Below are 13,514 nucleotides of genomic sequence, written 5' to 3'. Positions count from 1 at the left end.
TCAAGGCAACTATACTTTCTCCAATTCTTTTAAGCCTAAAGTCAGATTAGTAATAAACTGCAAAGTATCAAAAGGAGTGAAAACATACTGAATTATATTACGGAAAGGCTAAGTAAGGCCTTGAAATCCTATAAACTAGGAGATGTTTATGCATCAGAGAGAAACACTTATTATAATAATTTGATTTAATAGAAAACAAGAATGTGCATTAGTAATGTGTAGTATAATAAATAAAACTAAATAAACTTTTTCTAATGGAATGACAGAATGTTTGAGTTAGAAAGTCTGTAATTTTCACCTTATCAAAAGAGTCAGGAATCTCAACTAAAATTAGTCTGTCTCTCTTCCTGAAAGCCTTCCAATTTTAGTGTGCTGTAAATTTATGTGGTTAATTTATGGGCCAGAAGAGAAGAGCATGGAAGTACAAGGGTAAGCGCAGAATCTAGAATTTTAAGCTAGTGTACAGGACAGAGTGGTTACTACCAGTATACAACTTGAATAACTGCAGTGGGGAATCTACAGAATTACTATCCCAGTGAACTATTTTTTTAGAGAAATGCTCACTTTCCCTTCATATTGACTTGTATGAAGTTCTCTTTAAATTCCTTTGCTTTCCTTGGGCTCTGAAAAACAGATCCATGTTACCACAGATGACATCTATGTTAGGTATGTAAGAGTAAGTCCAAAGCAACCACCCAGTTTCATTTTCCCCCAAATGTTAAGAGCTAGAGCCTGCATTAGAAACTGGAATCAGTACTAAGCAAAGATCTGAATTCCACTTTCATTTATAAGGAATTCAGGGGTTTGCAAGACAGACTGGTTTCCTGGGAGGCTCTCACCAGTGTCCAGAATTGAACTCCATGAAGACTGGCAATAACAAAAACATCGTGCTTAAACAGCTCTCTTGTTCTCTTACATTCATTTTACTTTTTCAAAAATCTAAACCAACATCCTGGATCGAGAAATCATTTTTATTGCTTAACTGTCCTGCAGTTACAAAAGCACCAGTAGCTTGGACTTTAATTGACTGTCCCTAAAGGGAAAAAAAACATATTTTAATATCCCAATTCATGGAATTATGTCCAGAAATTTGAAATCAAAGTTTATCACAGATTATTGTTTCTATACTAAAAAGAATCACCTGAAATATAACACAATTTAGACAGAACTTTGTAAGAATAAGACTAGATATGTAATCTGGTTTGGTTTATTGTCACGCAGATTCCATTTTCTTCCACTTAAATCCAAAAGGAGACAAGCCAACAAAGAAAGTAAATGGAACTGGCCTGTTGATGTCCTTAGTATGTAAATCATAGTAGTTGTTTCCTAGTTCAGGTAAATCCTCTTTGTTACTCTCTGCGCTGATTTACTTACATGGGCAGCTTTAATTTATGAAGCTTCTTGGCTGGTGATCTTAGTACATTTGAAAGCTCAGACTTAACCCATGTGCCAAAAGCAGAAAGAACTACTTAACAGGAAGCCTTTAAAGTTGACCAGGACATGTGGGTTTGCTTAGGTCTATCATAGATATGCTGCAGGACCTGTGAATGACTTTTTACCCTTTGCTTAGCTTCTTTACCTGTAAACCAGGATTCTTCCCTACTTTATGAGATGCTCCACAGGGAAAATAATTAAAAATAGCATAGTATCGCATGTCTTGGCAAGGACAGTCTAACTAACAGCTGAAGCATAACAAAGTATCTCTTCTTGGTGTCGGTTTAATGTCATCTTAGTAAAAACCTTCCTTTAATAACATACTGAGTTCGAGTAACAAACTTGAGTCTGGCAGGAATACAACCTTCATATGCTATTTTTCAGCAGATAAAAATCCAAACAGGTTTAGAGAGATACAAAATGCAAAAAGGTCACTGTAGCCAAATTTCAGATCCGGTAAGGAGGCTATGTTTTGGAAATTCTGTCAGAGCTACTAGGAATATTTCCTTCACCCACAAGCAGATGAACTTTAGAGAGAGCTATTGCATAATCTGGCTTCTGACCGCAGAAGCATAAACTGTTACAGTCTTTCTTGGTGAGGAATTGCTCCAATTTATAGAATCAATTTTGGATCAAATTGACCCCTTCATATAGTGTACAGGACTCATGCCACTTTTTTTTTTTTTTTTTACACATATATCAGGTTCATGCTCAGCTATATATTAGGAAAAAACAGGCTTAAATAACTTACCTAAATGTCAACCAAATGAATACCTTTAATGATAATTTATTATCTTCTATAAATATGTATAGAAATAGAATCCAGCGACAGACTTGTAAAAGTTACCTAATCACTCCATTTGGAATGCACTAGGTTGTTGGCGTGGCTCAAGCAATCAATAAAAAGTCTGGAATTGGTGGCACTTTCACGGAACAAGATGAAAAGGTATAAAAGCTGGACATTTGTCTTTTCTATTTTCTGAGGGTAAACGGGAATGGATGTGTTATTATTTTTCACCCCAGTCAGAAATTTTAAAGTTATTAAAAATTAAACATGTCTGAAAAAAAATAATTCCTGGTAATACTGCAGATTTATTTCTTTATGAGGCCATGAGAAATGTGGATGTGAAATAGTTTAATTTCTGGATCAGCATAGTATCTCTCATACATCTCTGAAACACAGGCTTACTCTACTAAGATGCACTATAAAGCAGTTTCATAAATTTCAAGATGTAATTTTTTATTAATTGATTCCAACTCTCCTGGCATCCCCAAAAACCATATTTTGAATATTAAAAATATTCAGAATGTTTTTTGTTGCTTGATTCCTCTGATATGATTCTTATATCAGTCCTGCTTTTACCAGGATAAACTATGAAGATCATTTGTTTAAAAAAGGGAGACAAGATTCTTGAGGGAATAACTGAAAAAAACGCAAACCTGAATGTGTGGTTGCCAAAATAACTAAAAAATATCAACTAATACTTCAAAGTGAAACCATAAAACTGCAGTAGCTTATCCTTGAATGGAGTTAAGATGCTGTGAAACATTATCTTTACAAGGTCTGATGTTCATTTGTCTTCAGGATTTTGCCGCATATTTGGCATTTTGTGGAATTGTTCTTCACAACGCTCAATTGTATGAGACATCTTTGCTTGAGAACAGGCGTAATCAGGTACTGTCAACAGGTTTGTCATAAGAGTACAAAAATTATGGTGGTTGGCTAGTAATCACCGCCTGCTACTCATAGTTCTCATATGGTAGCTATCATTGGCTATTGTCAATTATTCTAATTGAACACTGTGTATCTCTGATAAAGCTCTAACTTGCGCTGAGAAGTAGCTGGGCACATTCCACCTTGGACTGTGAAAAGTGGACTGTGTTGGGGAAGAAGGTAAAGCTACATGTCAGAAAATTCATTTCATGTCAGTATGCTAGATATTACCTGAAGTTATCCTGTGTCTCACTGTATGTATTATACAATGAGAGGTGTACATACTCTGTACATACTACAGAGATTTCAGAAGAATTATCCCTACAGCACAGTAGAGGTTATACAGGTTGCCCTTTTAGTCGTCTACAACAATAAATAGTCACTAACCATATTTTTGGTAATGACCAGATGGAAAACTGAATTTCCTTCTGATTAATGTAACTGTATTTTGCAGCCACCTTTATAACTGATGGGTTATTAATGCCATGGACTTTATGGGAGGATATGTCTGCTATATACGGTATGAAAAGATTTTGGAGAAACAACTAGGCAGCAGTTGTTTTAAAAATTTTCTGTTAGGTCTGAGTTTCCAAGTGACCATCAGTGTTTGTAAATTGGTACAAATTTGGATAATCTTTGCAAATTGACTCCATGCTTCTTTTGAGGAAAAAAAGAATATAATACGTGCACACCTAAGCAGCCGAGTCCTTCAGTGGCAGCTCTGAAATACAGTAGACTCTATCTAAATGATGTTTTCACCAAATTCATTCATTCAAGTTCATTACGATTGGTTAGAATTACAACAGATTAAAATTACGTTCAAAACTCCTAAGAAATGTAAATACTGCTGTTTCTAGAATGCACACATGAGCCATAGAAAACTGTTAGGACAAATAACGCTGTTAGACAACAGGATTTCTCAGGTTTCATTTGATGAACTGTTAGTGCTTAAATCTATATTTCTTTGACTGAAGAAATCAGCCATCTACCTAAGCTATTTATTTCTTTCATCAAGCATCAAACTGGCTATTATTTACTGTTACCTTGCAGTCTGTGTGAGAGCCAAAACTTAATTTTGGTCACAGTCATACATGTTGACTCCCACGATTCAGGCAAGAGGAAAAGAATCAAAGACAGTAGAAATGATGATGATTGCTTAAATCACAATTAGTCAAAATCTCACAAAAGACTTTTTCCCCAGGTGCTTCTTGATCTTGCCAGTCTGATTTTTGAAGAGCAGCAATCTTTGGAAGTGATTCTGAAGAAGATAGCTGCCACTATAATCTCCTTCATGCAAGTGCAGAGGTGTACCATCTTCATAGTGGATGAAGATAGTACTGTGAGTATGTTTTTTTTCTGAAGGCAGAAGTGCTTATTCCCTGGGAGCAGCACAGGCTTCCCTCCAATCTGACTCAATAGTATTTCAAACCCATAGCATGTTCTGTTGCCTTTTTGTCCTCTATCTTTTCTTTGACAGTATCTGCTCAGGTTAGGTATTGACTTGGGAGGCTTTGGTTTTTGTGTAGGCTAGACTGCTATTTTAAGCAGCCAGTCTGCATTGCCTTTTGACAAACTGGCTCTGAGCTCTCTCAAACTCTTTCATATCTCATTTTCTTGGCTACAGGTGTATGATGGAAACAAGGAAAATGCTGGTGAGGAAAACAATGTAGCCTTTGCTTCCTGTGCAGAATCAGTTTTGATTGATAGCACTTTTTATTTCTTGAGTATGTCTAAGCAGGGAGTATCCAAACAAGGTGTCTAAACAGAATCATGACCTGTCCCAAGACTGTGGCTCACTGAAGCAAAGCAAAACTGCTTTGCAATTCTCCCACCTCTGTTTCCTTCCTATTGAAAATAGGCAGCAGAAAAAGGAGCAGAATACAATGCTGTATGCCCTAGTCTTGTATGGGCTTTGCTAGTTTTATCTTTACTACTTGTTACAGATGCAGGTGTACTAAGATCCGGAAGTAAGGAAGCATTTCCAGGTTCTGTAATACAGAAGTAACACACAGTACTTGCAATCATCTGCCACAATCCCATCTCTCACTGTAGAAAAGTCACTTGTGCATGCAAGGTTACAGAAGAGAAATTTGTATTAACCTATTCACACTGTCCCTGCAAGTTAGGTAAATTCCAGCACCTAGTTTGCAGTCTGTAGGTTGAATCTTTTGTACAGAGGGAATCTAATTTTTCTTTACATTTACACTTCTCAGCTGTTAAAAAAAGCTGGATGAAAATAAGAGGTCAGTCAATATGTTTAAAATGTTTTGATGTCCTCACCTGTCAAAGCAAAGCTGGTCTAGAATGCTGAAATAAAGAAGTTCTGTGTTGTCAGATTGGGCACAGCCTATAAATACTGTCTTTTCTTCTCAGAGTGATCAGTAATGATTCAAGACACTTCAATAACATTTAAAGTTGTATCAGGAGGTATTTTTGTGGTAGCATCCTCTATGCTTGCTGCTGGATGAAGTTAAGTAATTTAACTCTTGTCTTTGTTACAGATTAGGTTTTGATAACTGCAACAAGCTTTTCATGAATAGTACTATCCTAACTTATGACAATCTGATACTCCCATATATTAATATATCCTCTTGGTATTCCAGGATTCATTTTCCAGTGTCTTTCACATGGAATCTGAGGAGTTAGAAGATTCAGCTGAAAATCTGAAGAGGTAAAACAATGAATTAAAGCTTTTGTACATCCCAGCAGAATGTTGAAGAAACTATGACTTATTTATTTTTTTCTTTTTGTAATAACAGACCTTATTTCCACTGGGTACCATGTATTACTGCTATTTTCACAGAGCAGGTTTTGCCCTGAAATGTACAAAAACATCTGATCAATACAGGAGTGCAGGGCCTGATCACTCTGTCAGGTCTAAGTACATAGTTGTATTGCAAGGCTAAACTATGGAAATGTGCAGAATATGTGAAGATGTGAGAATCTAAATTGGTGGGCTGCTCTAATACTGATCTGTGAGAAATATGTGTAGATAACTGTGTTGTAGCCACATTGATAGATACAAATCCTATTTATGATTTTAATCAATTATTTTAATCATTACTCATATTTCATGCATAGTGAAACTGACTCAAAGAACAAGACTGACTAAATCAAGAATAAAGTTCTAAGTTTTTGAGAAACCATTATGAAGTTCAACTGGGAGGAAGGAAAAGATGTAAGCACAGTTGAATTGAAATAAACAGATTATATAGTTTCTAAATCTAGCCTGAACCTTGGTATTGAAGTTTGAAAATTACTGTCTCCATTACTTTTCTCTGTCATCAAAACCAGTTGTTTCAAATAATGACAGTTGTATATAAAATAGACTACTGAAAGATAGGGTGCAGAGAGAAAATGGAGGTTTCTGTACCCTTCGATCTCTTTGCAGTGAACATTTGTTATATCGAATTTAATTCCATATATTGGAAAAATATGTCCAAAGTGTGTGGGTTGAGCAGCTAAAAACTGTTGAGCTGTAGAATAATTTTAGACAATGTACAACGAGAAAGTACAGAGGTACCACAGACTAGTAAGATCCAGGATGAAAGGCAGAGGTCCTGGTTACCTCCTCTTCTACACCATGGAAATGGTAAAGAGAATTGACCCTTCCTATTCATGATCCCTTTCATGGTTACTAGTTAATAGACTCAAAATGTAATTTACTGGTTACATGGGCCCTCAGTAAATTATTTCTCATAACTGACAGAAAAGAAATCTGGGAGGCTTAGTGCATATCTGAATCTTATATATCACATGTATCTTATAATCACAGTTATATGCCAAGGACTGTACTGTGGGTCAACAATTGGAGTCAGAACCCTATGCTTGAAGGGCACGATCTGGGCAATAGCAGAAATATAATGACATAGATTAGATGGAAAGTACTACTTTACATAACAAATTTCAGGTTTATTATTTAATCAAGGATTCTGAATCAAACCCCAAATCAGACCAGTTTTCACAATTGTGGGGCATTGCCCTGTATAACCAACTTTTTGAAATAATGAAAGAGCAATTTTCTTCCTCCAGCACTGTGAACATCCTTACACCAGAAGGATCGCTAATGCTAAGTCAAATGTCACAGGGAAAATACAGGAGCTTAAAGGGAATAGGTTTATTAGAATCATAGAATAGTTAGGGTTGGAAAAGACCTCAAGATCATCTAGTTCCAACCCCCCTGCCATGCACAGGGACACCTCACACTAAACCATGTCACCCAAAGCTTCGTCCAACCTGGCCTTGAACAACGCCAGGGATGGAGCACTCACAACCTCCATGGGCAACCCATTCCAGTGTCTCACCACCCTAACAGGAAAGAATTTCCTCCTTATATCCAATCTAAACTTCCCCTGTTTAAGTTTTAACCCGTTACCCCTTGTCCTGTCACTGCGGTCCCTGATGAAGAGTCCCTCCCCAGCATCCCTGTAGGCCCCCTTTAGATGCTGGAAGGCTGCTATGAGGTCTCCACACAGCCTTCTCCAGGCTGAACAGCCCCAACTTCCTGAGCCTACCTTCATACGGGAGGTGCTCCAGTCCCTGATCATCCTCATGGCCCTCCTCTGGACTTGTTCCAACAGTTCCATGTCCTTTTTATGTTGAGGACACCAGAACTGCACACAATACTCCAGGTGAGGTCTCACAAGAGCAGAGTAGAGGGGCAGGATCACCTCCTTCGACCTGGTGGTCACGGTCCTTTTGATGCAGCCCAGGATACGGTTGGCTTTCTGGGCTGCGAGCGCACACTGCCGGCTCATGTTCATTTTCTGATCGACCAGCACCCCCAAGTCCTTCTCTGCAGGGCCGCTCTGAATCTCTTCTTTGCCCAGTCTGTAGCTGTGCCTGGGATTGCTCTGACTCAGGTGTAGGACCTTGCACTTGCCATGGTTGAACTTCATAAGGTTGGTATCAGCCCACCTCACAAGCATGTTGAGGTCCCTCTGGATGGCATTCTTTCCCTCCAGTGTATCAACCGAACCACATAGCTTGGTGTCATCGGCAAACTTGCTGAGGGCGCACTCAATCCCACTGTCCATGTAAGCAATGAAGATGTTAAACAAGACCGGTGCCAACACCGATCCCTGAGGGACACCACTTGTTACTGGACATTGAGCCATTGACCACAACTCTTTGTGTGCAGCCATCCAGCCTGTTCTTTATCCACTGAGTGGTCCATCCATCAAATTACATATGTCCTTTTCCAAAGCAGGGAAAGGATCCAAGAGAACCGAAATGCCTTAACTGAATACACTGTGGCTAAAAAAGTAGGCTGATTCTGTAAAGTTATTTTATGTTCTCCTTTGGAATAAACAGTTCTATTTCAGTAACAGAATCCCCATGCAACCGATTATGCCTTTACTTTAGAACAAATTTGAAACGAACTTGAAAATTAGCAGAAAATTCACAAATATGCCTGCTGCACTCCATTTAAAAAAATGTGAATTTCATCCAGTATTGATTTTTCAGGTGTGTCAGATTTGTGAGTTTGTTTTCAAAAAGTTTTGTTTATTTCAGTATAAACCCAGTTGTTTGTTCTTTATCCTTCATCAATATAAACTGTACTAATTTCTTTATTTCTTAAGTTTGGTGTTCATTGTTAACATTGTTGAATATTAAAGAAATGCTGGAACATATGAATCAATCCACTCTGCTGTTTCGTGATGACAGCTGGATTAAGATACAGGATTTGAACTCGACTCTGTTATATATCTGTTGGTTATATCCTTTCCTTATACAGGAAAGATATTACAACTACCTTCTTTGTATAATGAAATGACCCATTTTCATACTAAGGAAATAATAATAATATTGTATCCTCAGGGACTGTGATGCAAACAAAATCAATTATATGTATGCTCAGTATGTCAAGAATACAATGGAGCCTCTCAATATCCCAGATATCTGCAAAGACAGAAGATTTCCCTGGACAGTACGTAAAATAAGATTAGATTTAAAATTTAGAAATGGAAAATGTGTTTTTCTGTTTACCTTTCAAACCCTTTATGTTTTCCTCTTATTATTTCTATTAATTTAATGGCCACAGAATTACACAAACACAAAGGAAGGTACCTTTGCTTGCTAAAATTAATTATCAGTGAAGAAACAGTACAGTGCCCACACAGTGGGCCAGGTGGCCAGGGGGGGATTTATCCCTACAACCGTTGTTAAAAAAGCTTTACATTTTTTTCTCAATAAATAGTGTGATGTAGAGAGCTTGCAATATGTTCTATGGAAAACACTCAAGTGAAGAAAGTTGGAAATTTTCATAGTAATCCTGAGTAGTTTACAGTGACTGTTGGGAGACTCCCATGAGTTCCTTCCCTTTTATCCTCCCTTTCCCTTCTTATTCTGGCAAAGATTAATGTTATAGATGCAAGTTCTTCACTGTGTTGGAGACAGAACAACTCAACTTTTCTTTGGGAGCTTTTGCTTCACACTTCATCAAGTGTGAGCTTGCGTACTACTGAGCACACAGATACTGGAGAGTTAGGAGGGAAGGTCACTTGGCAAGACTCAGACTACAGTCAGGTTGCCTTCAAAGTCATCATAAAAAAAAAATATTTGAAATTCCATATTTTCCTGTCAATGCCAAAATTAGAAAGATGTCTGCTCTTATTGTTTAAGCCTGTTGGCTAGAGGGGCTTAGGGAGAGAGTACTATGTGGAAGAGGAGTTGTTATGATCAGCAGATAGCTCTACCTAACTATGTTCTCAGATGCACAATGCAAAAAGGTCAGTGTTTGGTGTGATTATTTCAGTAAGCGGAAACAAGGGGCAGGCTCATGGTCGGAAGCTGCATTTCTTCCATTTTAACATGTGCAGGGTTTCATGGGTGTTCTGGAATGGGTTTCTAGGAAGGATTGAGAAACACAGGAATTGAGTGCTCACCACTTTGCAATACAGGGCCCAAAGTTATCTTAACTGCAGGAGGGGAAATAAAACCAGAATCAGGCAGATATAACTGTAGAGACCAATAAAGAAAGAGGTGATTATTTTGAAAACATTTTGATGTAAAATGGAGAGTTATCCAAACAACTGTGTGTCTAAATAAGGCCTTGCACTTTGTCAGCAGGGTTAGAGTTCTTTTGCATTTTACCCTGGAATTTAGATTACATACACAGGAATTTGGGATAATGATTTTCAACACCCAGTTGCTCCACCACTGTGTAGGAGCAGTCTCAAGGCAGAGCTGTAGTTTTCCTACCTGTTGTTCCTTGGATCATAATTTGGTCTCTTCTAAGCCTCCTCTCATTGTGTTGGTGGATTAATAAAGGGATCTCAAACAAACCAAAAGGGTCAAAGAAAATTTTACAGCCCAAAATGCATAGTTAGCTTAAAGTCAGGTAGTTACTTTTGTTTTATGACATCTGTTCTCTGTTCCTTATATTGCCATATTGCAAGTGAGGGAATAGCTGTCAATTCCTTTTACAGCTCATCACTTGATGAGAGTAAAAAGGTGTCCTAAAGCCCATCCGGTCTCTTTTCAGATGCACTGAGTGGAACCATTTGTAATTTTCATGGAAGTGGTACCTTCTTATGAAAGAATCTATTATAAAGTTAGCACATTGTTAGCACAATTACACAAGCCAATGTAAACTCCTACTGAATCAGGATTATCATCACCATATTTTATTATTATTCACCAAAGCTTGTATCAGACACGGTGTTTCTTATACTGTCCAGCCAAAGATGTGCAAACTCTCTGAACACATGGTTTACTTCTGAAGGGCTATGTAAGCCAAGAATAGCTGTAGACCCCAGCTCTACAGCTTTTTCACTTTGAATATTAGTCTTTCAAATTATAACTATATTTTTTGTTTGTTTAACAGAATGACAGTGCAGAAAATGTAAGTCAACACATAAAGAGTTTGCTGTGTACACCAATAAAAAATGGGAAAAAAAATAAAGTGATAGGTAGGTATCTTTACAAAAAATATCTTTATCCATTTCATAGAAATATTTCTGTGCTCTGCTGTAGAATCTCAGCAACATGGAATCGCAATCCAGGAAAAAAGATCCTTAATCATCATGTTTTCACATACACTGCAACCTTGACTGTAAATTGCTTACCTAGTAAGTCACCAAGTATGTACAGCTCTCTTGTGATACTTCACTGGTTTTATACTTGCCATTAAAAACTTTCTGTAAGTAAAATTATTTTCATTGCTTCCTGTTCAGAGTCAGTTACCCCTATTGCTTGTGCAGACCTTTTTACAAGGCAGTGAAACGAACAGAAGACCTAAATCAGTAAATAAACCCTTCAGGCCTGAGTTGTCTGTAGTGCAGGGCTTTTAGGAAGCAGTGGTGGCATGTGAAAAGGTGATCTGAACTGCACAAATATTGACAGTTTCCTCAAATGAGTCTCAGCTATGCAAAGATTCATACATTAGAAGGTCAGCTGCTGTGCCATTTTAGGTGCTACCAACTGTCCTTTGGATGTGCCCACTTCTATCTGTGGATTACACTGGGAGCCAATAGTCCTGTAGTAAGACAATAGGTTTAAGTGTCTAAAGCTACCCAGTGTATCTCTGCAGCATCTCCTTCATTTTGATAGAACTAGTTTTCTTCTATTTTAAAGAGTGGCCATAGTTTCCTGGTGTAGCATTTTCAGAAGTAAGTTGACATCACTTAGGCCTAGATGCTTATGGAAACTTAGAAGTTTAGCTGTGTCTAGTTCCCTAAAACTTTTAGGTGACTGTAGTCTGGGTCCTCAAAGATAACACCTAAAAAGTTTTGAGGATCTGGTCAGGGAATAAGCTTAAATCTTGCATGGAGTTTCTGGTTCACCTTAAACATAGGGATGATGATGCTTTTGGAAATTACCAGGACCTTCCAATCCCATGAAGAGTAGAATGTGTATCAGCCTGCTTTCCTGGCATCAGTAAGTTCCACAAGCAAGCAGAGCACAATATATAGTGATTCCTAGATAGCAGCATGAATCTAGCTTCCACAGCTTAAAAAAAAAAATTGGCATGTTAAGAGTTCCAAGAATACATTTTTTAATGATCTTCAAATGATTTTTCTTGACAATTATGGCAAAATGGCATAATCCAATGTAAATAGTAAATATGAGGTCCCTTTTCCATGAAGACAAGTTTGTTGTGGTTTTTTTTTTGTTTGGTTGGTTAGGTTTTTTTAACTCCTGAAGCAGAAAGAGAAGCATCATCTTTACCTGATGGAGTTCTCCGAAATTTCTTTTGATATCAGCTTCTTAAATTAGTTCTTTTATTACTTTGTTTAAATAGTCTACGAGATTCTAGAAGACCAAAACAAAGATTGAACTGTTGAACTTTAATGAGATATCTCACTATGCTTTTAGTACTGGTAAGACAGTCACATCTGACCTCATATATTTTTTTCTACTGTTATTTACTGTGGAAATGCAAACTGAAAGTTTTAATCAGGCTACCCATTTAGGTGGGTTTTCCAACTCTGAGTAATTCTCACTGGGAAATGTTCCTTAAATTCTTTTAGGGTTTCACAGCCTGCCTAATATTCAGATTTGTAATAGGGCAAGGTTAAGAAGTTGTCTTTGGGACAATACCCAGAAGTTCCGTTAGCATACTATATACTATGTAAGACTATTATTATAAGTCTACTTATTCGTTTTTAAGATTTAGATTTTCATTTCATTTACTGGAATTTGGTAAGTGTGCTGTGCAGAAGGGCATGAGGTGGGAAAAACTGTCCACAGCAAAACTGAGCAAATCTTATTGACAAGAAAGATGAAAACAACTTTTTCATTCTCTCAAATCTAAAGCTTTCACCCATACATTCAGGTATGTGGTGAAAGCATTAGAAAATTTTTCTGTTGTTTTATAACTATATCCCAATAAAAGACTTTTGAGTTTCTTTAACTGTAACGTATGGGCCCCTCAATGCTTTGGGGAAGCTTCTGGAAAGATTTAAAGGTCTTAAGTACTAGATAGTATATTTCCTGCAGTTCTCCCATTTTTATTTCTTTTTTAAGAGACATTGTGCAAATACTATTTCTTTTAAGAATTCTTTTGGCTTTGTGACTTACTCAACTGTTGAGTCCTAATCTTGTGTTCATTACAACACAGTTGCTGTGGAAATAATTAGAATGTCATAAACAGTACTAAACAGAGATCTGAAAGTGAGTTTCATGACATTTTGCTATAGAGTTTTTTAAGTCAGCTTCTTTTTCCCAGGAAAAGTTAATCTTGCTCTTAGTTAATCTTTACTTGCTGGGATTATGTATTTTTACTATTATTCAAGTATATAGTAACCTCATTCCAAAAAGGTTCAGAATCCTATTTGGAGTATTCATTTACCACAACCCCTGCCACAACAGTTCACAGCTGCAGTTACAATATTCTTACTGATCTCTTTAGAGGTGACTTTTA

General features: G+C 37.2%; 1 protein-coding gene and 1 long non-coding RNA gene across 9 annotated transcripts in view; one reads left to right on the top strand and one right to left on the bottom strand.

The window, feature by feature from the left end:
* The window catches only part of LOC136017469 (uncharacterized), a 63,742-nt gene that overhangs the window by 12,471 nt on the left and 37,757 nt on the right, over positions 1 to 13,514 (bottom strand). The window lies entirely within an intron of this gene.
* Positions 1 to 13,514, top strand: part of PDE5A (phosphodiesterase 5A) — a 62,795-nt gene that overhangs the window by 25,471 nt on the left and 23,810 nt on the right. For all 8 annotated transcript variants that reach the window (XM_065685695.1, XM_065685688.1, XM_065685711.1 and 5 more), the window contains exons 4-9: positions 2,309 to 2,380; positions 3,020 to 3,109; positions 4,350 to 4,487; positions 5,752 to 5,819; positions 8,969 to 9,077; positions 10,977 to 11,061. In XM_065685695.1, the coding sequence (XP_065541767.1) occupies positions 2,309 to 2,380; positions 3,020 to 3,109; positions 4,350 to 4,487; positions 5,752 to 5,819; positions 8,969 to 9,077; positions 10,977 to 11,061 (562 nt within the window). The remainder of the gene's footprint in view (positions 1 to 2,308; positions 2,381 to 3,019; positions 3,110 to 4,349; positions 4,488 to 5,751; positions 5,820 to 8,968; positions 9,078 to 10,976; positions 11,062 to 13,514) is intronic.

This window comes from Lathamus discolor, chromosome 1 (genome assembly GCF_037157495.1).
Source record: "Lathamus discolor isolate bLatDis1 chromosome 1, bLatDis1.hap1, whole genome shotgun sequence".
Lineage (NCBI taxonomy): Eukaryota > Metazoa > Chordata > Aves > Psittaciformes > Psittacidae > Lathamus > Lathamus discolor.
Note: the sequence above shows the minus strand (reverse complement) of the source record. Positions and strands in the feature narration are given on the sequence as shown.